This window comes from Podarcis muralis, chromosome 4 (assembly GCF_964188315.1).
Source record: "Podarcis muralis chromosome 4, rPodMur119.hap1.1, whole genome shotgun sequence".
Lineage (NCBI taxonomy): Eukaryota > Metazoa > Chordata > Lepidosauria > Squamata > Lacertidae > Podarcis > Podarcis muralis.
Window position 1 is genome coordinate 64,814,742 of NC_135658.1, and position 27,001 is coordinate 64,841,742.

A 27,001-nucleotide genomic window follows, 5' to 3' on the forward strand; every position below is an offset into this window, starting at 1 on the left:
CCCCCCTTTCCAATAATCAGTCAGCATCCCATGGCCACTGAGCACCGTTCGTCCTCATTGGGCTTTACTTGGGTTTCCCCTAAGAATCTTATTTATTTGTTGTATTTCTTCAAACCTTGGCGTTTCCCCAAGCTCCTTGTTTGGAAATGAATTAGAGTACGTAACTCTTTTATTTTCAAGGTTACAGGTTGGGATCTGAACATAAAGAAATTGACATATGCTTTTTCTTCTTATATAGCCATGAACACAATATGCCATTAAAATGACATAGACAGTTTGTGTTATGGTCAGATGAACATACAATATGCCAAGTAACGTGTAAAGCGCATGCTGAATTGGTGTCAAGCAATGAAGCACTATGGGGGAGGGTGGGAACTATTATATGAACACAAAACTGAGTATCCCTGCTTTCATCTGTGAACTGTCTGAGGGTGCAGAGCTAAGCTCAGACAGTGAACAGGTTCCAGGGTTAAACCATGTTTCAAATAAATTTCAGGCTACAAGAAGACTAAAGCTTTGCTATAAATCATTAAAACAAACCAATATCTGAGGGAAACATTCATGGAACAGAGGTCCCTTCCAGATGACCTGTTTATTGAGCATTCATTCTGATTTGTTTATGATGAGGTAATATGATGTTGTGCCAAGAAATTGTTATCCCCCAATTCCAGTCACTCTCCTTTAAAAAAACAAAACCCCTCCCAAAATTGCTTTTCTTTTTTTCTTGGAGGTAGGTTTATTGTTCAAGAACTCCACCTCCACTTTAATTGTGCAGCCTTAATATGCCAGTATTGATTCTCACGAACAAAATAGAAACCATTCATAAGTACCCTAAGTTGCCCTGCATGGAGCAAAGTCAATCCATTTGCAATATAAACGTAAATCCTGCCTTGAGCAAGAACATTAGTTTGCATTACACATTAATTGTGTAAATATTCTCTTAGATAGAAGTTCATAAGTGCACATGACAACACTAAGAATGTGCACACCACTAACAAAACAAAAGGAGGCGGAAATTGGTCATATTTATATATAATTAGCACAGATAGGGAAAGAACTAAATGCATTTTTTTCCTTCCAAGACATAGAATGCCAAAGGAAGCATATCAGATTTCATGTAATTAACCATAATATATGGTCTCTCTGTGGACACGCAAGGCTTGGATTTGGCAAAGCTATATTTGTGCTTGAGGAACAAGAGATTTCCCCACTCCCGGAACTGCCTCAAATACCATAACAGAGGCAAAGGCTAACTTCCAATGTATCGGATCATTCTTTTACCTGGTGCAATGCTGATTTGGAGTGTTATTTCTACTCTGTGTACACATTACTGGCTTAAAACACAGTGAGGGTTTTTTTCCTCAGTGCGTTTCATGTTGCATTTGCCTATCGGACAGGCAAGGTGGGAGAATGGGCACTGACCTCTTCAGCTGATGGAATTGCCTGGTTAGTTTCATTGCCCCATCTCTGCCCCAGAGATGGGGTAGGAAAAGGAAAGGAAAATCCCACACACCTGTGATTCAATGCTACTTGAAAAAGGATACTGGGCTCAAGTTCAATTAAAGCTGGCTTGGGGGGAAACCAAATCAAAACAGCGTATTTCACCGGAAACGACAGGATTGCTCTAGAACCTTGGGTATTGTCATAGGTACACAGATTAAAAAGAGAAGTGAGAGCGCACTGCAGCCAGAGTAAGCAGTAATGTGTACACAGCCTACCTGGCTGTATCTGTTCCTTCCAAAGCTCCCATGCTATTTATGTATCTGTCTATTATAGAATACTATAGCCTGCCTGCTTCCTAGGCTTCTGCAAAGAGTTTCAGTTTTGAATTCTTAAAAGGGAACGGGGAAAGGCTAGGCTGCACTCCCTACAGGGTTTACACAGGACAGTGATCTTTGTGTAGGAAGGAGTGGAAAGACTTAGAAATAAAGAAAACACAAAAGCCTATAGCACAGGGTTTTTACTGCCGTTGTGACAGCAAAATGGGAAAATTATATGCACCACCCTTAAATCCTTAGAGGAAAGATGGAGTATAAATGCAACAAAACAGATTTGTAAATCATCATTTCCTTCCCATTTTGCCTGTTCTATGACCCTGCAATCAGCCCCAAGACACATCTTCCCATAGATAAACCCAATGGATACTTAGACAATCAGTAATGCCAGGTTTGCCTGTAATATTAAGCCAAACTACGGCTTAGCATGAACGAGCAACTATGCTGGTGCACACTATGAAAATGGTGGCCACTTATCCCCAACTCCTGCTGCTGTCATCCTATTGTGCACTTAGTCACCACTTGGCTTAGTGTTAGGTGCAAACATGGGCTCATGGTTTGTCTCTCCCAAACAAACCTGAAATGGTAAACCAACAACAAGCCTTGTTTGGAGTGAGCCAAACCGTGAGCCCAGGTTCACACATAACACTCCACCAAAGCTGATAGAGGACTGAGGGAAGAGCAAAGCATCCATGATTTTCTTACTATGTATTGGCACACTTGCACATTCACACCAAACCATAGATAGATTGGCTCAGCATTAAATGTGAACCAGGTCAGTAACATGCAGCTACCAGGTTCCTTGGACATCTTTCGCCTGATGTCCTAGACACAATTACCTAGGAGGAAATCCCATTAAACCTAGTAGGGCTTACTTCTGAGCAGGGTTGGTTCCAAGTTTGGGGAGGCCCTTGGGCAAATGCCCCCCTCCTTTCCAAAGTACTGCCCCCTGCCTCACTTGCCCTTCCCCTCTGGACCCTAGTCCATGCAGCCACCCAGAGAGAGAAGGCTACCACTGATTCTTCCAACTCATTGCTTGCAAGCTTGGAGACAGAAGGTGAACCAAGGCCAAGGATCAGCAGTCTCCAGGTAGTGACAGTGGGACCCCTGTAGGGATATGGCTCTTCAAAGGTGCTCAGATTCCAGTTGTGCTCCTAATAAAACATGCATAAGTCTACACTGCAAAACACCTATTAGATCATCTCTACTGGAGCAGCTCTCACAATGGATCCTTTTTTTGTGGGGATGGGGGGGGGTTGCCTGGATTTTAAATAAATAAATATTGAATGTTGACTATTGAACTGTATAAAGGTAGGTTCGTATTTATTTTGGAAATATCTGATATCAAAACTATTTTTATTTACATAGTTGTATACATAATGATAGAAGACAATATTTAAATTTGGTAATTATTATATAGTACTGCTTGTATATTGCTCTATCATTCATTATATTTATAAATATCGCATTGGCCCGAATATAAGCTGCACCTTTAAAATCCAAGAGGAAAGGAGAAGAAAAAGACGATACCCAAATATAAGCCGCTCCCTTAAAAATTCCACAGGCACTCACACCCGCTCCACTTTACCGTATGTCTGTTTCAGCAGTGATATCATAAAAGCCAACGTTTGTAAGGCCACGAATTTAAACCACACTTTAACTTTTCACGGTCAGAATTTGGGGGGGGGGGGTGAGGCTTATATTCAGGCCAATATGGGGGGGGGATGTGTGTGTGGGTGTGTGTGTGTGTGTGTGTGTGTGTGTAAAATAGCCAAGAACAAGGAAAATAAACTCACCTCGCTTAAGATTATAAATACAATGACAATAGTGGGGAAGGAATAAAAACTGAAGGAGATGAGCTCAAGTAAAATACAAAGAAAATGGTAAATGTCAATTGTATTGCTAGTTTTCTTGAGTCACCACCATAAAGCATATCATATACGCTCCCCAGAGCATATCAAAATGGTCCTCCAGGGGCTTCCCTGGCCTTCTCTTGACCTAATTATCTATAACACACTCCAGTGAATAGCAGCCAGGTTGACTTGGAAGAGGATTTACATCCAGCTTGAAATATAAAATGGAAACAGCAGGTGCCAAAGCCAGTTGTTAAGTGTGCTTCAAGGCGGTGGAATGCCATAACTTGCCTCATTAAGCAAGTGTCATCTGTGCACTCCAAAGCAGGTTCAAGGTGTTTGCGCTCTTTCTTAAGCCTTCCAAACTCTGCAAATTGCTTTAGTGCATATAACTCAGTTACTTGTGCCAGGAACGTTAAAAGAGGCAAAGAGCCTTATGTAGCCGGTGCCTTTATTTTGACCTAGCTCAGCAGAAAGAACCACATCAAATCATGCTCAGCCTCTGACACTCTCTGGCAAGTGCACAAAATAGCAAGACAAAGAAACTGCGAGACTAAGGTTCCATTAGAGTGCAAAACAGAGACCCTGCATAAATCAATGCTGACACGAGTACAGATCGAACTACAAGGAAAGCACATCACAAGATGAGCATAGGCAAGAATTACGGTCTGAGAGCCAGTGCTGCATTGTGGGTGGTGTTAGGCTAGGAGTGGGGAGACCTATGTTCAGATTCCTGGTGAGACATGAAGTTCATTCATAGTCTAACCCACCTCACTGGGTTGCTGTGAGGATATAAAGGGGAAATCTTGTGTACAGTTCCCTGACCTTATTGTAGGAAACGCCTACAATATGCCTTTAAACATTTTACAGGGAACACCTCTCTTCTTGACATCTTATTTGGTGACCACCACCACCACCACCCATATCTTAAATGTAACTCTCTTCAGTACAAGGCATTTTTAACAATTTGCCCACATAACATTTTAGTCTGCTCTAAATTGCTTTTTCTTCTGCATTTGGAACGCTACAGGGACCATTAATGCAGTGCTTGGGTAAAAGATTAAGCACTTCGTCCTATACTCAAGATCACCCTCTCCAAAAAAGCCATTTCTGAAATAAAAGGGGCATCAGCACTTACAGTTACACAAGCTTTTGGTAAGCCTCATTAGACCCTGAATGTATAAAGGATTGAGGCCTAAAAGGGTCATCAGTTTACCCACCCTGAGGGGAACTATCAGTCATATCCTGTTCTAACAACCTACACTGAAAACTAAGACGTCCTATAGTGGGTTCTTTTTTCCTGTTTAAAAAAGAAATCTATTTTAAAGCTAACTAACTATATACTTGTGGTTCAGCGTTACCTTTAATCTTACTTGCTATTTCTAGATCCTGCCACTTTCCCAGCCTACAGGCCGGCACAATTTCACTCTGGTGTTCATCTCACTCAGTTTCTCCCACAAATTAGGAATCTACTTTACACATGCTGTCTGTAGCATTGAGTGCTCCTGTTCAGGATACTCCGTTCCATTCTCCCACCCATCCAGTTTTACGTTTTGCCTCAGTCAGCCAGCAATTTGAAGTCACTGAGCATGTTCAGCTTTTTGTTGGGCTGTTTGGGGGTTCTCCCTGCCACTTAGGGTCCCCCCCCCACAGATCTTTGGTACTTCTACAAAACTTGGGAGTTCCCCAAATGCCATACCTCACCTGTTTTCACTGCAGGACTAGCACTAAGCTAGAGGTAAGCATCTGGGGTGGAGAGTTGAGTTCACGGATATGAGCTCCTCACCTGATTTAGAATTCTTTGCTGCAAGACAAGGCTTCTAGACACATGGAGAGCCCATGGGAGTAGAAATGACCCCCTGTTTCAACTCATGGAGGGCATGTGGTTGATATTTTGCTCTTTGTACCCTGGATTCTATGCCTTTGGCTACGTTAAACATTTTACAAGGAATGCCACTTGAATGTCAGTGTAATGCTACTTACACAAGCCCTTTTTGCAAAATAACATTTTGTTTCATAAATGCATATCAGAAAATTGTTGTTTTTGTGCATCTGCTGAAACACAACATTCAAGCTAATTCATGGTTTAAATGTTTGCAGTAAACATTTTGCATTTGACAGCTTGAAATCCTCATGCTTCAGCTAAGGAGCAATGATACAGGCAACAGGCAAGAAAAGAGATGACTTCTTTCCATGTGGAAAGAAGAACAGCAAGGCATACTTCTCGTCTTAAAAATTCACAGCAGGAAGCAGAGTAAGCCCCACTGAAGTCTGTCAGGCTTACTTCTGAGTAGACACGGTTGGGAATGTAGCATTTAGTAACAATTTGTATGCACATAATACAAAGTCAATAAACAACACTTCACTTCAGAAAAATGAAAAGCCATGTGATCCCCTTCAAGACAGGAGCAATTATAGTTAAGTAACTATGTAAACAACATACATTGCCAAGCAATTTACATATCTATTTACATATCATGTGCGTATTAAAAATAAAACCTTTTGTTATAGAGAGCTGAGGTGAAAAATCATTTATAGCAAGAGCAGAGGCGGTTTTAGGGTAGTGTGTCTGGTTTGGCTGCACTGGGTACCACCACCACAGGGGGCACCATAACAATAATGTTGAACAGAGCACAAGAGGTGGAGGAACAAATTTTAGTGTTGCACAGGGCACCACTGAAATTCGAGAGCCCAAAGTCCAGCACTGGCAAGAACCCAGGCCATGACAGGTGTCTTCTCATAGCTGAGTAAGATTGTCTTCCATGAACACGGTCTTAACAGTGAGTCCGTAAGTGACTGTGGAGACCAATTCTGGATCCACACGTCCTTCCACAGTGGAAATATAGGTGTCTGGGCAGGAGTTTATCATGGTGAGGGTTTGTCAAACATGCCTTCCTCTTGGTTCATTTCTTCTTTTCGCCCTGAGTTCGTGCTTCTTCAAAGTCAATGACACCTTTGGTAAAGGCTGTTCTCCAATTGGAGCGCTTGCAAGCCAGTGTTTCCCAGTTAACAGTGCTTATGTTACATTTTTTCAGATTTGTCTTGAGAGCGTCTTTAAATCTCTTTTGTTGCCCACCCGTATTTTGCTTTCCATTCTTGAGGTGGGAATAGAGTAGAGTAGTTGCTATGGAAAAGCAAAGATCACCAGTGTCAAAGCAATGATTCTTCAACATCAACTTCATTGGACTGGTCATGTTGTTTGGATGGCAGATGATAAGTGTAGAATGGGAGGCAGAAGAAGATACAACTGATAGATATGTTGGAGGAATCCATTCAACATGAACTATCTGAGAGACCAGCAACTTTTTCTCAAAAATATGGTGGATATTAAATCAGTCTTTTTCATCTATAATATTTGTTTATTCACTTATTTGTCCTTCACTTCTCTCCATTAGAAGCCTAATGAGGCAGAGGGCTGCTGCACCCCACAGACTAGGCCTATATATGGAAAAAAGTGGTAAGATGGCCCTTCTACATTTCAGACATAACAACTTTGTTTCTGAACACCCTCAAATGGAAGAAAAAAGATACTTAAAAGTGATAAAAAGATATCAGGAATAGATGTTGTAGGTTTTTTTTCAGATAAATAGATGTTCTGATGTTCAGTCCTGGTCTGAACAATCATTCCAACCTTATTTTCCCAGTTTTTTAACAGACAGCAATACAGAGTTCCCTGGTTCTGATGTAGCAGGGAACTCTGGCTTCATCCAAACCAGGAACTTGGAATGAGAGTGGGGAGAAGAAGGGCAAGATTAGAAGTGTCCGGCTCAAGCACTCATTTCCAGCTTCATAAACTTCAAATCCAGACCAGTATCTTCTAAATGCTCTCCAGCCCATACTGAAAATTTATCATTCAAAGACAAACAGGTTTCTTTACGTTTCAATCCTGTGAGCTGCTATTCTAGTTGAATGTGGATACAGACTCTACCACATGCCCACAGCTGCAAGGATTTAAGCCCAGGTGTAAAGGCACCATCCATCATCATACACAAGTCTTCCAGAGCTCAGTGCCACTCTTATGACCACACCGTTTCCCAGAATCTACCCTGCGCAGCTCAGCTGTGTAAGAAATCTCCTTGGTTTAAGAGAGGACTGCTCAAAGTGAAGATGCACAAAGGCCAGTAATGGCCACTCACTCGCATGGGACGTTGAGAACTACTTTGATGGCTCAGTTCAAATCCTGGACACACCTTGCCAGGTGAGGAGAGAGAAAGGTTGCCTATACCGCCAGGGTAATCACCATAGCTCAGTGATACAGCAAATCCTTTTCATTCAGAAGATCCCAGATTCAGATCTAGTTAGGGGCTGAAAAGACCCCTGGCTGAAACCCCAGAGAGCACCTGCCAATCTGTGTAGGCAATACTAAGCTAGAGAGACCAATAATCTGACTTGGTACAAGGCTCTTGTTCTTTTCAACACTGCTTGGCAGAGAGGCAGTTTTCATTTCTAAAGAGCCACAAAGTCATGGCTGTGGTTTTTATCCCCTGGAAATCATGACCTGACAAAGACAAAAACCTTAAGTATAGTGTCGCAACTTGACGCCACTGCATTCCAGGGAGGATTATAGTTCAAGTGTCAGATTTCTACTTCACTGAAAGTTCCAAGAACTGGCACACCAGACACAGAAGATGGACATTTGGAGTATTTAAGAACATCCAAAATACTAAGTATATTCTGTCCCAGCTGAAAATAAAAATACAACAGCTGTAAGCCTCTAAAATTAGGCTCAGCCTTTTTATTCTAATCATAGGCCACTTTGCCAGAGCTCTATGCAACAAAGATGAGTAATCTCAGACAACGGGACCCCAGATCTACCAAGCCCAAACCCAGCACTCCACTGAATAGAAGCCTTGTGCTCCAATTTATTTATGTAGACATCTATACTTTTTATCCAAAACAATCTTTTGACACTTGGTTCCCTATTATGAATGCATCTAGCACTTGCAGCAATCAATCAATGAGTTCTAATGTGCAATTAATGAGGATTTAATTAATATGTACTTCCAGGGAGATTTCACGAACATTTAACCATAAATCAATTGAAACTGGTATGATAATCCAAGAAAACAACCACCAGTTCACGGGAACTAAACTGAATAAAGAATGATGATACCTCTAGAGTTTATGAAACGATACACAGGACGGAGAAAGTGAATAGAGAAGTTTTTCTCCCTCATGACACTAGAACTCGTGGACATCCAAGGTAGCTGAATGCTGGAAGATTTAGCATGGATAAAATAATATACTTGTTCACACAACACATTGTCACACTATGGAACTTGCTCATCCAAGGAGCCCATAATGGCCACCAACTTGGATGGCTTTAAAAGAGGATTAGACAAATTCATGGAGGAGAGGGGTGTCAATGGCTACTAACCAAGATGGCTATGTCTACCTCCACAGTTGGAGGCAGCAATGCTTCTAAAAACCAGTTGCTGGAAACCAAGAGAAGGGAGATTCCTCTTGTGCTCACGTTCTGTTCCTTGGTTTCTCACAGGCATCTGGTTGGCCACTGCGAGAACAGGATGTTGGACTAGATGGGCCATTCAGCAGACCATTCTTATTTTCTTACGTATATTCTTTCCTATCCACATAAGAAGCCATTTTGATGTGCAATATTTTCAAAATAATATGGAAGCTTACATGAAATGTAGGCAAAAAGGTGCCAAATTTCTAGACTATAGCCCATTTTAAAAGAGCACATCACCCACCTCCTCAGAGCCACACACTCTTTCCTGTCCCACACATATTTCCACTTCCTTGAATTTACAGAGGCATTTCCCTCAAACTCCTCTTCTCCGGCTAAATGGCTCTCTGCACCACTCAGCCAACCTCAATCCAAAAGTATTGCCACGGCAAAAAGGTCCCTCCTCAGCCTCAAACAACACAACATTACAGAAATTCCTTCTAAATCTAAAATTGCCCATAACCAACAACACTGAGTGTTCATACCTGTTACAGATTGATTCATCTCTGTTCTGAAATAGTGCATGGTGCTGATAGGAGCCTCCCCCCTGTGCCATGTAGCAGCTTACGGAGGGCGATTTTTGTAAGGGTCACAGCAGGGTGAGAGGGTTGAACCCCAAAACTCTTTCCTGCCTTCTGTGGTATTGATCCTGAATGGCCCCCGGGGTGAACAGTTTTAAGAACAATCACAGTAACAAATTCAACATAGCATGTCATTTGGCCCTAAAATCCTTAGGCCCTGGACTTGCCAGAAACCCACCCCCGCCTCCAAATTGCAAATTAAAAAACATGAAAACTGCAAAGAAGGTTAGGCATGTGTCCTGCAGGGCGTGAGCAAAAGAGCAGGCACTCATTCAGAAGTCGCTTTATAGTTAATTTAAACAGTCCAATGGTATACATGTCTACCCAGAAGTAAGTTTCTTTGTGTTTAATGGAGCTTACTCCCAGGTAATGGGAAGTACAACTGCAGCCTAGGCTTTGGTTTAGAGTTCGTATGGAGAAAGCAGGGCTTTAACAGCTGTGTGACTGGCAGGAATTAAACACATTAAGCCTTTTCTAGTATGTGAATACAATTTTAAGAAAAGCTTGACCTCTTCACAATCCATCTGTCAGTCACTTAGTTACGTGTGTGGTCACCAATTTATTTTTGGGCCCTCCACTCCACCACACAAATTTGCATGTGGCACAAAACATATGAAAGTGTTATGTAAATCTGTGTCCTCTTTTGCAAGTGGGTCAGAAGGTGGAATCCACATACAGTGTACAGAACCCAGAAAATCCTGTTGGCCCCCCTGACTCAGAGAGGTAAATGAATCATTCTGAAGGAAATGGAAGCTGCATCACAAGGCCGGTATAAACCTTCCATAAATATTTTGTAATAACATGCAACCACAGAGCTAAATAAAACTGTCTGATCCAGCAGCATGAACTCTCTTCACACAAAGATGGTGGCCTCTCCCGCCCAAAAGAAGTCTGTGGGGAAAAAGAACTTGTGGCTTATATCATGTGCAGCCATAAAAACCTCTCTCAGGAACCAAAATGATCTCCTTTACTCATCCCCCGTTTCCCACATAGCCATTACAAAGACAGCTCATTTGTCTAACCTACATAATTATCTGCATTTCCTACCATACAGGGTTTTTTAAAAAAAAAAATTAAAAAAAAAATTAGAAGGCTCAACTATGAACTGATTTCACTGGCTGAGTGGGATTTTTGTCTCAACAGATACGATAATGTCAGTTGTGCAAGGTCTCTTGGCAGTTGGGTAAACTGGAATCAACCAATTATTGTACAGATGGCTACATCTTTTATCCATGCCGTTATGGGGTAAGAAAGGGTCTCAAAAGTACGTATTACCCGCTCATGTATGGGGGAGGTGCAGTTTTTGCTACATTAGCGATGACACAGACTGAACACCAGAAATGGAAGAATTAGGCCACAGATCAATACAGGGTTAAAGGTCTCCCATCGTTAGCAGTTTACTGGAAAGCCTTGAAAATACTTATGTTCAAAAGTATTCCCACCATTCCAAATGATCTCCTATGCAATGCTGAGATTTAGGAATGTGAGCGATTATTTATTGCTTCCTGCAGAGCCATATGGGAACAGTTGTGTATTTTTTATTTTTTTATTTTGCTCCAGAGAGGAAATTAAGTGTTTGCTATCTGGTCAAAGTGCAGTCAATTGTTTGGTTACCTAAGTTTGTTTACATGATTCACAAAGAAATACCACCTTCATTTAAATACCAGGCTAATATGTGCAGTACTCGCAAATGCCACAGAAAGGGCAGAGCCCAATTCAAGGACGTTAGCCAGGAAATGTAATAAGGAAGAACATATTTACTATTTCACTTGCTCACTCTCAAAAAAATAAATACTTTAATGCCAAACATCATGTAGTTTGGTATACACACATTCTCTCTCTCCCAAACCTGGCAAGGTCCAGATAAATGTGGCTCTCTGGTCTCTTTACATTCAACAGTTGTGAGCAGTGTGCAGTGTGCAGTGATTGGTATAGTAATATGTTCCAAATATGTTTTTATTGTTTTATTTCTTGTTGTTTACCACCCTGGGTTCCTTTGGAAGGGCAGGGTAGAAATTTAATAAAAATAAACAAACAGAAATAATACTTCTGAAAACCCATCAAAAATGATTGCTGTTCACTAATCCAGGAATTGCGTACATTTAGTGTGTTTATGAAAAAGTACACTATGAGTCATTGTGTGTAATACCATGTGCCTTCAGCTCATGGAAAAGCTTTTGATCTGGCAGACACCTCCATCAGTGGAAGAGAGTGGGGATCTTTCCCACTCTCCCTGAAGCCACCAGGCATTGCAAATCCACTAAGGTCACTCTGCTAATGTGCTGCACAATGGTGCCATCTCTACTGCATTGCAACCCTGAGCAAGGCTCTGGGGGAAAAGGTTAGGGAGTGAAGCAGAGGATCATCTCTGCCTTCATTTTTTTTAATACTTTATTTAAGATCATCTCTGCCTTCATGCAGAGGCACTTTCCAAGATCAGGGATGAGGAGGGTGCAGGGTTCTGGTGACCAAAAGGTTTGTCTTGGCAACCAAGGCCAGTCAACATCTGTAAACCCTGTGAGGAAGGCTGAGGAAGACCTGAGTAGAACCTAAATGGCAACTAAAACCTTAACTGTGTATGTGTATATTATACTAACATTTTTCAAGGCATCCCCTCAATTTCTTCCACCAAAGAAAGTAGGAATAAAACAAAGATGGTGTTTTGCTAGGGACAGATACCAGAACATTAGGACTGGTAATAGTTTAAGCATATGGTGGTGGTGGTGGTGGTGTTTGTTGCTTTTTTGCACTAAGACCAGTAACTAACAATTGTACATTTGCTGCACTGGTCTGTTAGCAATATTTGGCACAGCCATTTCTCTCCATGCCAGCAAAGACCTGCATGCAATGCCATTAGGATTGCTTAACCTTTTAAAAAGCAAAGAGCACAACTCCATAAAATATTCCCTAATATATACATTCTGACACAAAGCTCAGATTTATAGAATCCTGTTTGCCAGAGAGTGTTGGTTTCCTCTGCTACACAATTCAAACAAACAAGAGTCAAAATATTGTCTTGCTCTTTGTCTTTAGTGATGTAAGAGGTTGAACTGACATGTCGATTTACCATTCCAAGGGTGTTACCAGATTCCACTACTCCCTCGGACACTTCTTTCCCACCATCGGATTCCAAAAATACATTTCAGACCAAGAGACTGCATAAACATTGTTTTAGGATTGCCTCAATTGTCTTATGCCTCGTTCCGAATCTGCTTTTAACAGCATTTGGGGACCTTGTTATTGTTTATAAATTGTTGCTGGTAATTTTTATTTTCCTTGCTCTTATTTGAATCATTTTTAGGTCGTTGTTTGGTGATATTCTTTATTCTTAAATTAAACCTTCCCTAATTCTGAAGTAAGGGGGGGGGGAGGAAATACCTGAGGTAATTTCAGTGCGAAAATGCCAACAATTGTCAAGGTTCCAAGCAGTTGCTATGTATGTAAGATAAGTGTGCAAGACTGTTCCTGTTCCAATTTCATTATATTGGCTTGGTTCACACAATACGGTAAACCAAACTATGGGACCACACAAACCTGCAGGCTCTCAGAGAGAAGTTCACTGACATTTTGCTCCTCCTGATCCAAGTTGGATTCAGCATGGAGTCTGAACTTGAGCTTATAGTTAAGGTCTCTTCTTGCTAACCATGAGCAGTAACCAAGGTTTGCTTCTGGCTAGTGAGGAGAAAGCTTAACCACAAGTCCAGGTTCAGATGACGCATTAAGCAAAACCATGATTTACCTCAGTGTAGTTTGGGAGTAAAAAAGACCGAGGAGGAACAAAGTGTCAGTGAGCACAAGTCGTAGTTTGGCTTAGCACGTCATGCAAACCAGGCTATAGTTTCAAATTCAGCTCATTCTTTGTCAGTCCAATTCTAGATCTTTAAAGTACTTGGCCGCCTGCCAACCTAGCAGTTCGAAAGCACCCCCGGGTGCAAGTAGATAAATAGGGACCGCTTACTAGCGGAAAGGTAAACAGCGTTTCCGTGTGCGGCTCTGGCTTGCCAGAGCAGCGATGTCACGCTGGCCACGTGACCCGGAAGTGTCTCCGGACAGCGCTGGCCCCCGGCCTCTTGAGTGAGATGGGCGCACAACCCTAGAGTCTGTCAAGACTGGCCCGTACGGGCAGGGGTACCTTTACCTTTTAAAGTACTTGGCACCTTGCAAAATTGATCCCTGACCTTAAATGAAGTCTGTCTATACTAATCACCCTTGACACATGCATACATCAAAACAGCAGCAAACACCTCCAGTTTGCTAGCCCTAGAGACATCCCATGGACATTTCAGAAAGCAAGTATTTCTTCAGTGTAACACAGGGGTCTGCAACCCGTGGCTCCGGAGCAGCATGTGGCTCTTTTACACCTTTGCCGCGGCTCCGGGGCAGATACTAGCGAGGGGAGGAGGCGCATTGTGCTCCCCGACACTCCCCACTGTGGCGGGCGCTGTACTGGCTGTGACGTCGCAAGGGGGCGGTGCATGCGTTAGTCACGCACCGTCCCGACGCCACCTTCCCGCCCGCTGTCAGATCGGACATTAAGGTAAGAAACAATATATGCAGTGTTATATTTGTTTTGAATGTCGCAATGGTTTTGCGGCTCCCAGTTGTTTTTTTCTTCAGAAACGGGTCCAAGTGGCTCTTTTTGTCTTAAAGGTTGCAGACCCCTGGTGTAACAGAACAAAACTGTTGCTCTGGATAATTTTTTTAAACTATTTGTATATTATGAAGTAGGTATCTATTGATTTTGTTTAGAATATTTATAAACCACTTAATCAAAGAAGTATCCAACCACAAGCAGGGGTTTGGGCTGGGTTTTCATCAGTATGCAGATGATACTGAGCTCTACTTCTCCTTCAAATCAGAACCAGTGAAGGCGGTGAAGGTCTGGAGGCAGTTGAAGGATGGATGGTTGCTAACAGATTGAGGTGGAATCCTGACAAGAAAGTAGTACTGTTTTGGGAGGCAGGTGGGGCAGTTTTGGGAGGCAGGCGGGGGGACGGGACCAGGTGCACAGACCAGGTGCGCAGCCTGGGAGTCATTTTGGACTCACAGCTGTCCATGAAGGCACAGGTCAATTCTTTGTCCAGGCAGCTGCCTACCAGCTTCATCTGGTACGCTGGCTGAGACCCTACCTGCCTGCAGACTGTCTCGCCAGAGTGGTGCATGCTCAATTTATCTCCCACTTAGACTACTGCAATGAGCTCTACTTGGGGCTACCTTTGAAGGTGACTCGGAAACTACAATCAATCCAGAATGTGGCAGCTAGACTGATGACTGGGAGTAGCTGCTGGGACCATATAACACTAAAGGATCTTCACTAGCTCCCAGTACGTTTCAGAGCACAATTCAAAGTGTTGGTGCTGACCTTTAAAGCCCTAAATGGTCTTGGCCCAGTATACATGAAGGAGTGTCTTCACCCCCATCGCTCAGCACTGAGGTCCTCCTCTGAGGGTCTTCTGCTAGTTCTCTCACTGTGGAACACCCTCCCTTCAGTTGCCAAGGAGATAAAAAACTACACAACTTTTAGAAGACATCCAAATGCAGCCCTGTATCAAGAAGTTTTCAATGCTTGATGTTTTACTATTTGCTGTCAGCCGTACAGAGTGGCTGGGGAAACCCATCCAGATGGGTGGGGTATAAATAATATATTTATTATACAAATAAATTTGTAGATAAAGCCACAAAACAATTAAAACACACACATATAAAACATCATTAAAACAGATAAAATCAGTGAAGCTTTTAAAACATGAAAATTCATCAGCATGTTAGTGTGAATTTCTCCTAAAATACACATATTAATGCAATTTTGCCTAATATACACATTTTTACAAAGCCATTTCCCCTAATAGCACACATTTTTGTTATTTTTCACTAATTTTTACACACACTGTAGTCTATGCATTTTTGTGTACATTTTTGTGTACATTACTTAGCTGTAAACAGCCTCGGTCCAGTATATCTGAAGGAGCATCTCCACCCCCATCGTTCTACCCGAACACTGAGGTCCAGCACCGAGGGCCTTCTGACGGTTCCCTCACTGCGAGAAGCCAAGTTACAGGAAACCAGGCAGAGGGCCTTCTCGGTAGTGGCACCCACCCTGTGGAACGCCCTCCCACCAGATGTCAAAGATAACAACAACTACCAGACTTTTAGAAGACATCTGAAGGCAGCCCTGTTTAGGGAAGCTTTTTATGTTTGATGTATTACAGTATTTTAATTTTTTTTTTTTTTGGAAGCCGCCCAGAGTGGCTGGGGAAGCCCAGCCAGATGGGTGGGGTATAAATAAATTATTATTATTATTATTATTATTATTATTATTATTATTATTACTGTAGAACTGTCTTGCAAAATAAGTACAAATGAGGACAGCTGTGTTTCATTTTGTGTATAGTTTTGGAAATTGCAAATTAGGTAGATTCATCTTTATATGCAAAGGGCATCAAATTTCTCCCTCATCCTGAGAATAGTTTCTTATCCTTCATCCAGCACATATCAAATATCAAAAATATCATTGCATTCAGTTGGGCTTACAAAGTAAATATGCATAGGATTGGAGCCTCATGAAAAAAAATAGGGTAAGGCTGGGTAAAAAGTTTCATAAACATCTGACTGCAGCTGCAGAACAATTACATGTGGAAAAACCGTGGCAGTCCTTGTTTCTCGTATTGCTACACTTAACTTTTTATGGCCGTGATTCTAAAAGAATTATAAAAAACTTTTAAAATGGCTTTTAATGCCAAACGGTGTCACCGTTTAAAAGATGGGCGGTTTTCTTTCATGCGAGAAAGATTTCACAATAAAGCAACTAATGAAAATGCAGGCCAGCAGCTGAACCATTTGCAGGACTGTGATATACAGGGTTCCAAAAGGGCAGAAGCGTCCCAATTATTTTTGCTATTGGAATGCTCCTGTTGTTGCATTCCTACAGGGGCAGGTTCATAAGTTACCGAAAGGCAAGGGGGCACAATCCTTGCACTTTTTATTCCTCTAATTCCACTGTAATCTGTGAAGTGAGACTTGAGCTCCTGGTCTGGTACTCATGGGAAAAGGGTGATGCATGTGTCTTTTCCCTTCCCTCAGCTTATTGGCAATACATGAACTGATCTGGAGACTAAAGCTAAAATAGAAACTTCTTCCACATATCTCCGATTCTCCAAGCTCATATGCATGCTTGAAGGTGTGCTTGGGTTGTGGGGTTTTTTTTGGTAAGACAATATCAAGAGTGGGGCCTTCCTTATCTCAACTGGAAGAGAGTTCCACATGTGGGGAGGCAATGCTAAGGAGGCCCTATCCCAGTGGTGGAGTTCAGGCTTTAAAATTTCAGTGACATCCTGGGCAATGCTAAAATTCAGCATGTCCCACCCCCACACCCCCACTGCCTCTTGTCTTCCGTTGTTTGTCATTATTGTAACATCCCCTGAAGCACCCTCTTGGCTCGGCACCCAGTGCAGGTGATCCAATTGTCCGCCCATCTCACATGCCCACCAGCCTAATGACTCTCACAAGTGGATACAGTGTACCTCTGAAGCTGACCCCAACCACACAAGAGATTGAAGTGGGCACAGTGCAACTACTAGAATCATTACAGACCCACACCACAGGGCCAAGCTAGAAATCAGGGGACAGGAACCAAGTGTGTTCCGGGGGGGAGAGGGTTCAGCCTCTCAGGTGGGGTGCCATTGCCATTATAAGAGAACAAGGGGGATGTTCATGATGAGTCACTGCCTTGTCTTGCTGTGACCTATTACTGTTAAGTTGTGGGTGAACATATCAGACGACACAGTGATTCTTCAAACAGCTCTTGTTTATTCACAGGCCAGAACTGAACTGAAGGGTTCAGCCAGCCTGCTTATATAGAGCTCCACTACAACGCAACTGTAACCACTTTCTGTAACTATCCAATCACTGAATGTCACTTTCAATCCCTTATTTGCATATGTGGTCCTGAGTGAAAACTATCTACAGTATCCCCCTGCTGGCCCAGGGTGAGAACTTCAGTACATAACAATTACTTTATGCAAATTTATCCCAGCCCATCTCAGATCCAGCCTCAGTACAAGGTTGGGAGGTAACTTAAAGCAGAAAAGTGTTTCACTCCCCTCTCCAGTGCAACCCTTGCCGCTGCTTTTCATGGGAATACAGGATGTGGCTTTGTGCTGGGTCAAATTACTTGTTCACATAGGCTGAAACTGCCCTGGGACCTTTGGTATGCAAAGCATTGATCAATAGTAGCAATGTAGAAGTCTGCCCCATTAGGTCTCACATTAGTTCCAGCTCCAGAATTCTAGGAAGTCCTTGAGCAAGATGCTCCTTCCTAGTGCAGGCCCACCTTCTTCATGCTACCTATTTGTGTTTTCTGCGTGGGCCCATTCCACAAAGGCACCCAGACAGAGACAACAAGGTAAGCAGAGTCCTTCTCCTTGTTTGTTCTCCGCTCACTGCTCACTTGCATAGAGAGGGAACAGGCATTGGCAGCCAGGAGCAGGGCCCAAGCGCTTCAGCATCTAGAAGTGGGGACCTGCTGAGCCCAATAATTCCATCCCCTGGTGCCAGCCTGGTCTAGTTTGGCCCTCATTTGCAATGTATACCGATATGATATGTCCTCAGAGTGGGAATGGTTCTGCATAGGCAATGCCCTATGGTAAATGCCATCTATTATATTGTCATTAATAATTGCCCTTTTTTTTGTTCTGTTGTTAAATGTCATTCTCATCATAGAAGCCTGACATTGCTGCTTAAAAATAAGAGTAATTTTTTCCCCCTTTCCTCTGCGGTTCTGTGTGGCTGCCCACTGAGATGGTTTTGCAGTAAAATCCAACATAAAGAAAAGAACATTCAAATGAAAATATCTTGCTTCCTACACACTTCCACCCCAGGCTATTTTTTCCTCCAAACATGCAGACATTCCTCAAAACAGTTCTCTTGGTGACAGATAATTGAACACCTAAGCACCTAGATTTGACCTGTCTGCTAAAATACTCACATTTCAAATAAACAAGCTGAAGAAAAATTATGAAAGGACACCACACAGTTCTCAAAACTTGCACCACTCTCTCAGTTAAATGTTGTGATTCTTTCACAATACTGAGACCAGGGATGCAGTGGTGTAGGAAGGGAGGTGCGGTGGGTGCGGTCCACCCCGGGTGTTATCACTGAGGGGTGTGTGACTAAATGGCAAAAATATGAGTTGGGGGGGGGAATAACTCCCACACCCACCACACACCTCTTCCTGCACCACTGCAGGAACACTCTCCCCTTGAGTGATTTCCAGAAACCAGAAGCATTGCTGCCTCCAACTTTGTAGGCAGAGCACAGCTTTTTATGGCTAGTAGCCTTCGACAGCTCTCTCCTCCATGAATCTGCCTAATCCAGAGGCGTAGCTAGGTGAGGCGGGGGGCACTGGGTGTCACACCGCGGGGCCTGCAGCATGCCTGAGCCACGCATCTCTCCTGAGCAGGAGGCGGTGGGCGAACTGCCTGCAAGCTCTGTTCTGCTTTTTCGAGCAGCATGGGGCTTGCATCTGCCCACCGCCTCAGCTGCCCTACAGCTGAGGGGGAGGCTGCGAAGAGGCCCCTGCCTTGGCTCGTTCCGCCCCCAGCTGCAGAATGCATGCACCGCCCTGGGCACCTGAGCGGCTAGCTATGCCACTGCAGGGATGTGGATTGTGAGCATGCTATGCACCCAGAAGAGCTGGATTCCCCCACTTGTACAAACTGCATAAATTACAAATGTGTAGTTTGCACAATTATTTTCTATACAACTTATAGACTAAAACAGTCACTACCAACAGTAGAGGAAAGCCTGCAAACTGTACCATGGCCTGCAGACGTCAAAAAAAAAAAAGGTTGTGAACGTGTTACACGGTGTACAAATTGTCCATATATGTATAGAACTGCTAGTAATAACAAGTGTAGCTGGTGGCGATTCTGAAAATCACTACATGAAGCTGTTCCCTGAAAAATGGTTGTATTTCAGGCACAGGCAAACTCGGCCCTCCAGATATTTTGCTACTACAATTCCCTGACCACTGGTCCTGTTAGATAGGGATGATGGGAGTTGTAGTCCCAAAACATCTGGAGGGCCAAGTTTGCCTATGCCTGTTGTATTTTCTTCAGATGTATATTTTATACTGTACAATGGCCTGGAGAAGGGCTACCATGTGGAAATATTTTCCTGTAGAGATCAGGTGGGCACTGATTGCTGGGTGTTTCCCATTACAATTACAAACATATCTCTTTAAACCCCCCCCCTTTCTCTGTTAATACTAATTCCTGGGATTTCCAGCTGCTCTTTTGTTGCTGCGTACTTAGGAAATTCTTATACTTTGTTATACGCTGTTTGCTTTTATTGTTCTGCAAACCGCCTTGATGTTTCGTGAAGCGAAAGATGGCATACAAGTGGTTTTCATAAACAAATTAAATAAATATTGTTTCCCTCCAAAAGTCAGGGTAGGGGCACTTGCCCTGCTCCCACAAGATAATCATTCACCTATTAGAAAGCCAGAATAGTATAGTGATTGAATATAGCACATAAATTGATGGACCATAGCCATTCATTTTGTTATTTTGTGTCATACAGGAAGGAGGATGAAATAGGTGTTTTCAAGCACCTGCACATGCGAATGCTCAAAGTGTGGGTAACCCAGGATCATCATACACATTGCAGTTCTTGAACTTCCCTTTGCCGTGCTGGCTAGGCCTGCAGTGGGCTGTTTCTTGTATTTGCTTGAACATGACTAGACACTTCCACACAATTGGGAATCCTGATAAAGAATGGTCTCAGATCATTCAGAGTATTCCAACTTTCATTTAAGTCAATGCAAGGAAAAGTCTCCTAAAGACCATCCCAGCTCAACATGGAGAAGATCAGAAACTAAGCATGTAGGGCAATACCTATGGGGACATTGGGAGTGAAACTTGCATGCATAATTCCAGTGATTTTTTTCTGGGGGTATGCAGGGGTACGCATACCCCTAAACATTTTGTGAATTTTTGTACTTTTGTCCATTTACTGTATTTATTTTTCCTGTTTTAAACTATAAAATGGTGATTTTCTTGAGTCAAAATGAGAGTACTCCTAAACATTTTTTTAGGGGGGGGGAGCACTGCATAACTCTATTCCCCATGCCTGGAAATAGCATTTGAATTTTCAGGCAGATTATTGGCCATGCCTAGTCTTATTTATGTGGTTTTTTTTCTATTTTATACAATGACCAGCTCTGATATCCTCTTATTTTCACCCGCGTGCATTTTTATCAAGGAATACCCTATACAAGCTGAAGGTAAGCAACAACAACAACAAGGATGAGGAAGTGCAGGAAGCTTTCAAGAAAGGAGTCACCTACCTTTCAACTTGAGGTCCACATTGTGCCTCAGCCATGGATAGATTCCATAATTTGATGAATCTTCAGGAATTGGGTTATTCTGTATCCACCCTTCACAGGCAAACCGAAAGAAATCATCACAGGGATCCACAGATGTATTTAATTTGCTTCTGATTGCAGCAGCTGAAAAGAGTCACATAATTTAACAAAAACTTATTCAGGTGTTACACATTACTGTACTAAAGAGAGGGAAAAACCCTGTGGTTTCCCTCCTAGTTACCACCTCCCTGCTTTGATTTCTCCCCATCCTTCTACCTACCTGGTTCCTCTGGCTCCTTCCCTGCTGTGTTCAAACATACCACCGTCTCCTCCATTCTGAAAAAAGCCTTCCCTTGACCACATCACCATCTAAATCCCAAACAGCCTCACTAATTCCCGTTGCCTCCAGATTCCATGAACATGCTGTTGATTTTCTCTCAAGTAGGCAATCTGAGGCAGAAATTCTGAAAGCTGTATTAAGAGTTGGGGGAGATCTGGTCATCTCCGCACCATAGCTTTAAAGCTCTCTTTTACCACTTTAACAGCCGTGACCACCCCAAAGTATCCTGGGTGGCAACTATAGTTTATTAAGGGTGCTGACAATCATTAGAAGACACCTCACACAGCTCCCATTCCCAGCACCATTAGAAAACTTCAGTTGCCAGGATTCTTTGGGGGAACCCATGACTGTTAAAGTCACATAAGAGTGCTTTAAATGTGTGGCTGTGACCATAGCATTTTTTCTCTAATTAAAAAGCAGCCCTGATGCCTCCTATTTTTGATCAGGGCTCCAGGGTTAATCTGTTATTCCTGTGCTATTTCCACAATGGAAATCACCCCCACTTTCTGAAGCTCTTGTAAGCCTTGGAGGAGCAGAAGGCAAATGCTCATATTGTATCTGTCTTTTGCCTCCTCCATGTTGCTTCTCTCTTCCACCAGCTTCAGTGGAAGATTTAAATATGGTAAATAGCCTGGGGAGAAAGGGCCGCAGCTCAGTGGGTCAGCATCTGGTTTGCAAGCAGAATTGTCCTGGGTTCAGCCCCTGGCATCTCCAGGTATAGCTGGGAGAGACTCCTATCTGAAATCCTGGAGACCTACTGCAACTCTGGCAATACTGGGTTAGATGGGTCAGTGGTCTGACTCAGTGCAGCTTCCTAGGTTCATAAAACCCTACTGTCTCCCAGAGCTATGCCCCAATCCAAACTGCGGCCCCTTGGCTGCTTTTAACCAAAGAAATAAGACTCCAGAAGATCCTATCAGAGATTTCATCTAGTTAGGCCTGAAGCACTTCATTAGGGCATCTTCATTAGGCCTTTGCCCACCAGGCAATATCTCTAACTCCATAGCTAGAGCTACAGCCTTGTGGTCTTCCCAAAACAACCTGGCTTGGAATCCCTGTGGGAAACACAATTCTGAATTAGAGAAACCTTTGGTCTGATCCATCAGAACTCTGCTAATGGTCTCGGCATTGCTGATTTAACATAAATGGCTTACTTAGATGTTGATTTTCAAAGCACAAGACAGTTTATTAAAGCTACTAGAGCATATAAGAATTCAATGTTTCTCCATACCAATGTGCTTTGAGTACAATACAAAAAAAGAACATACGCCACTTACCAGCTTCGATGCATTCGGAAGTCAAGCAGTATTGTTGCTTAGGATGAAATTTTATAAGATCTTGGCTAACTGCAAAAGGAAAATATTACATAGATTAACAATAGTTGTTGGGCAAATATATTGACTCAGGGTTCAATCTGATGGCCCCTGGGAGGGTGTCCTAGGGACCCGAGGATCAATTAGATCATCATCTCCGAAGCTGGAAATAAAGCTTCAGTGCCAGAGAGGGAGCTCCAGTGTCACAGCCTACCTCTCCAAAGCCCCTGGTTCCTCTGACGCTCTGACCCAACCGACATTGGAGCTCTGGTGCTGGAAAGGCCAAAGGAGGAAGCATGCAGGAAGCGGCTGAGATCCAAAGGACCAAACACTAATGCAAAAAGCAAAGGAAACCATGCTAGTGCATAAGAAAAATTCCAGCATCCTTGGTCAACGCATGCAATAGTAAGTCAAAAAGTATTAGACAATGCTCAGGTTACACTGGCAGCATCAATGGTTGCCAGAAAGAAAACAAACGGGTGCCGTTTGTCAAACAGCGCAGGGAGCAGCACTCCCACTGTTTATCTTTTCAGCCACAACAACACACCACCAATGTAATATAGGACTCAGTCCTGAATCAGATTGCTAGCCAGCATGCCAAAGAGACAGATGCTTATGTTTTACCTGCCATTCTCTATTTTTTCTCCAAAGGCTGATACAAAGAGAGCAGAATGATTCAAGAACTGGGAAGAAAAGGGTGCAGGAGTGTAGCAGCTAAAGCCATTCACTTCCTGAGGACGCTCTAAGGCCAGTCTAGCAAAGGAGGAAGGAAATGGAGAGAGATGGAGTTGTGTCCTTTGCATTTCACCACACTGGTAGATGAACCAATATAGCTCCACAATGATGAATTTGGACCCCAGCTGCTAACGGGAAGAGCAGAAATGATCTCAAGAAGGTTACTCTAAATCAAGCTGTTTGAGATCTGAAGCAATGTTAGTTTGAGAAAAATAATTAGTATGCTTGGAAAGATTTTGCTTCAAACGTGCTAATTCTTTCACTATTAGGGATGGTTCTTAAATTATGAAGAACAATGAGTGAGAGAACTAAAATATATTCATTTACTATGTAAAGGAAGTCATTCCTTTACTATGTAAACATTATGTGTTGGCCCCAGGCTTAAGCTCCAGCTGCACTATACAATTAAAGCAGTATCATACCACTTTAAACAGTCATGGCTTCCCTCAAATAATTCTTGGAACTGTAGTTTGTTGAGGGTCCTGACAGTTGGCTTAACAATCAATTCCTCTTCCCAAGGAACTCTGGGAGGGGAAGAGGAGCCTCCGAACAACTTTCAGCACCCTTAACAAACTACACTTCCCTTAGATGAGACCTGCTGAAATAAGTGAGACAAGTGGGAGGCCTCATTAGGGAAGCGCGCCTCAGTTTAAGAATGACTTTGGTTTAAGAACAGACTTCCAGAATGGATTAAGTTCGTAAACCGAGGTACCACTGTATCTAGCTGCCGAGGATGAACAGGACTTGATTTTTATGGCTATTTAAAAATTGCATATATTCAAATGTTTTATTACTGACAAATTTTGCTCCTCAAAGAGAAGCTCTCTGCTCTGAGCTTATGGGATGCAGTGAATTAAAAACATGATATAAATGGTAACCAAGCACAACAGTTTTTTTAAAAAATTGAAAGCGGCCTTAGGGTGCTACAATTTTCAGAAGAAGAAAGGGCAAAGGTAGTGGTTAGGTAATTCCAGTAGATTGTTGGAATTCTGCAGAGAAAAAAGCAGTTTGAACAGAGTGATTTGGGGTGGGGAAACATCTGGTGGGGAAAGGGTGAAGCATTAGGGATGTGCAACCAGTACGACTGAATCCTTGAACCCAAACCAAACCAAGTCAATTTGGGGTGGACAGTGATATATCCAGGATGGGTTTGAGCAGGCTCAGGTCAGACTGGGTCCACCTGGAGTGATCTGGCACTGTAAAAAGGGAGGATGGTTAGACAGTGAAGAGAGAAAGGGTACATCTCCTCCTCCCTTATGCTCCTCCCCACATGATTAATGGGGTGGGATTCACCTCACACAGGCATGGCCAAACTTGGCCCTCCTGCTGTTTTGGGACTACAATTCCCATCTTCCCTGACCACTGGTTCTGTTAGCTAGGGATGGTGGGAGTTGTAGTCCCAAAACAGCGGGAGGGCCAAGTTTGGCCATGCCTGACCTAACACAAGCCCCATGAGTGGAAGTCCTGTCCAAGGACAACTGCTTGCACAACGGGGCTTTCTCCCCTCTCCTCCCCTTGTGCCCCCCCCCCATAACTGACGGCTGGTGGGTTGTCTGGGAATAACTGAGAACAGTGCAGAAGGGAAGGGAAAGTGGGATAGTTCCAGCTGCAATGTTTGCATTGACCAGTCATTCACCATAGTGTGGCATTCATCCCACCCTTAAGGTTTAAGATCCTGGTTAAACATTGTGAGGCCCACAATTCTCTGGATCTGTGTTGCATCAGGCTTAGATCATCCCAGGTTGGATCAGGGCTGCTCTAAAGTGCAGAATCGGGCCCCAAATTGTATCAGGAGAGGGACAAGCGCAGTCCTATTAAACTTCCCTTTCTTTGTCACTCAGCCTCCCAAAACAAATTTCCATTTTTCAAAAAACCTTTTTGTTATTACAACGTGCATACAATAGAGTTTGCCCTATATTCATTCCATCCCATTACTTTGCTCTTTAGCTGTTGTTAGAGCTTGTGTTATCCATGAGCCCTATAAACAATTATAAAAAATGCATGCATGGAAAAAATGCCTTCAAGTAAATTGCTGTGCATGTGAAGAATAATAATAATAATAATAATAATAATAATAATAATAATAATAATAATTTTTATTTATATCCCGCCCTCCCCAGCCGAAGCCAGGCTCAGAGCGGCTAACAACAGTAAGAAGATTGTTTGTATATATTTGCAGTACTGGGCTCTGAAAGTTGTACAGAAGTTGGGGACTGTGTGTACTGAGTGCATCCAAGAGTCAATCTGAGATTTTGCATAGTAATGATGTTTAAAGAATGTTCTGGAGAAACCTTGCACAGTGTGGCTGAAAAAAGTCGTAAAGGAAAATAGTTCTGCATAGTGTGTTCTCATGGGGGGAGGGATTACTACAGGTAGCTGGCTGCCTGTCTCCTGTTTCTGTGGCCCTAGAGGCTGACTCTAAACCATAGAATTTTGCTTTGTTTTTTTGTCCTCTCCATCAGGTTTGAAAAAAAGCATATAATAAAGAGTCTTTGGAAGGCAGATTAAAGCATGCAAAGCTTTAAAAAAGAATGCATAATTCCTTTGCAAAATTAAGTTTTAATTTTGATCTCCTATGTGTAGAATATATATACCCAGACAATAATCTATAGACTGGGATATTCTGTTAAAGGCACTCAGTAAGGAAAATCATTTTCTGTTCAGTGGCTTGCAATCCTGTCCACACTCATCTGAGAGTAAGCCCCCATTGAATTCAGCAGGACTTACTACTGAGGAAATGACTAGGTGGGCGCTGTGGCCTTTTTCAATCCACTGGGATTATACAACAGATACAAAGAGCAATATATTTTCATTAGGCATAGATGGTACCTCTATGCTACAACCTTGTATCAGGTCCTGTGCTAGTTTAACTGCCATGACCATGGAAAGCATAATAAAGGTACAGTGGTACCTTGGGTTAAGTACTTATTCGTTCCGGAGGTCCGTACATAACCTGAAACTGTTCTTAACCTGAAGCACCACTTTGGCTAATGGGGCCTCCTGCTGCTGCCGCACCGCCAGAGCACGATTTCTGTTCTCATCCTGAAGCAAAGTTCTTAACCTGAAGCACTATTTCTGGGTTAGCGGAGTCTGTAACCTGAAGCGTATGTAACCCGAGGTACCACTGTACTTCGAATTCTCTGTTAGATATCTTCCCCTCCTCCCCTCATAGTCTTACAATTCTAATAATGCCTATAGAGATTAATTTTGAATATGTAGACATGGCCACTGCATTACCTTACTCTTTGCAACCCCTTTGACCACAATATTTTGAATAAATCATTCAGTAAATGGATCTTGGCAATGACTATCATGCAATAATTCAAGTTCTTCATCACAGCAACAAGATATTGGGTAGGAAATATTTGTATTTCAGCTCTTTCAGATTTAGTTAAAGCATCTGATGAAGAGATTATTTCCTCACCTCTTTAAAGACCACGATTCATCTATTAATTTTTTAATGGTATCTATGCGGACTGTCCAAAACACCAGTAGAACGTTTCCCATGCAATCTCTACTTGGAAGCTTCACTGAATCCAATGAGGCTTACTTCTAGGAAAGTGGGTATAGGACAG

General features: G+C 42.7%; 1 protein-coding gene across 3 annotated transcripts in view; it reads right to left on the reverse strand.

The window, feature by feature from the left end:
• The window catches only part of PHEX (phosphate regulating endopeptidase X-linked), a 100,020-nt gene that overhangs the window by 65,776 nt on the left and 7,243 nt on the right, over window positions 1-27,001 (reverse strand). For 2 of the 3 annotated variants that reach the window (XM_077927425.1, XM_028727498.2), the window contains exons 2-4: window positions 22,906-23,022; window positions 22,656-22,724; window positions 21,021-21,182 (exon numbers count right to left, since the gene is read on the reverse strand). In XM_077927425.1, coding sequence (XP_077783551.1) covers window positions 21,021-21,182; window positions 22,656-22,724; window positions 22,906-23,022 — 348 coding nt within the window. The remainder of the gene's footprint in view (window positions 1-21,020; window positions 21,183-22,655; window positions 22,725-22,905; window positions 23,023-27,001) is intronic. The other variant, XM_028727499.2, reaches the window with a different exon arrangement.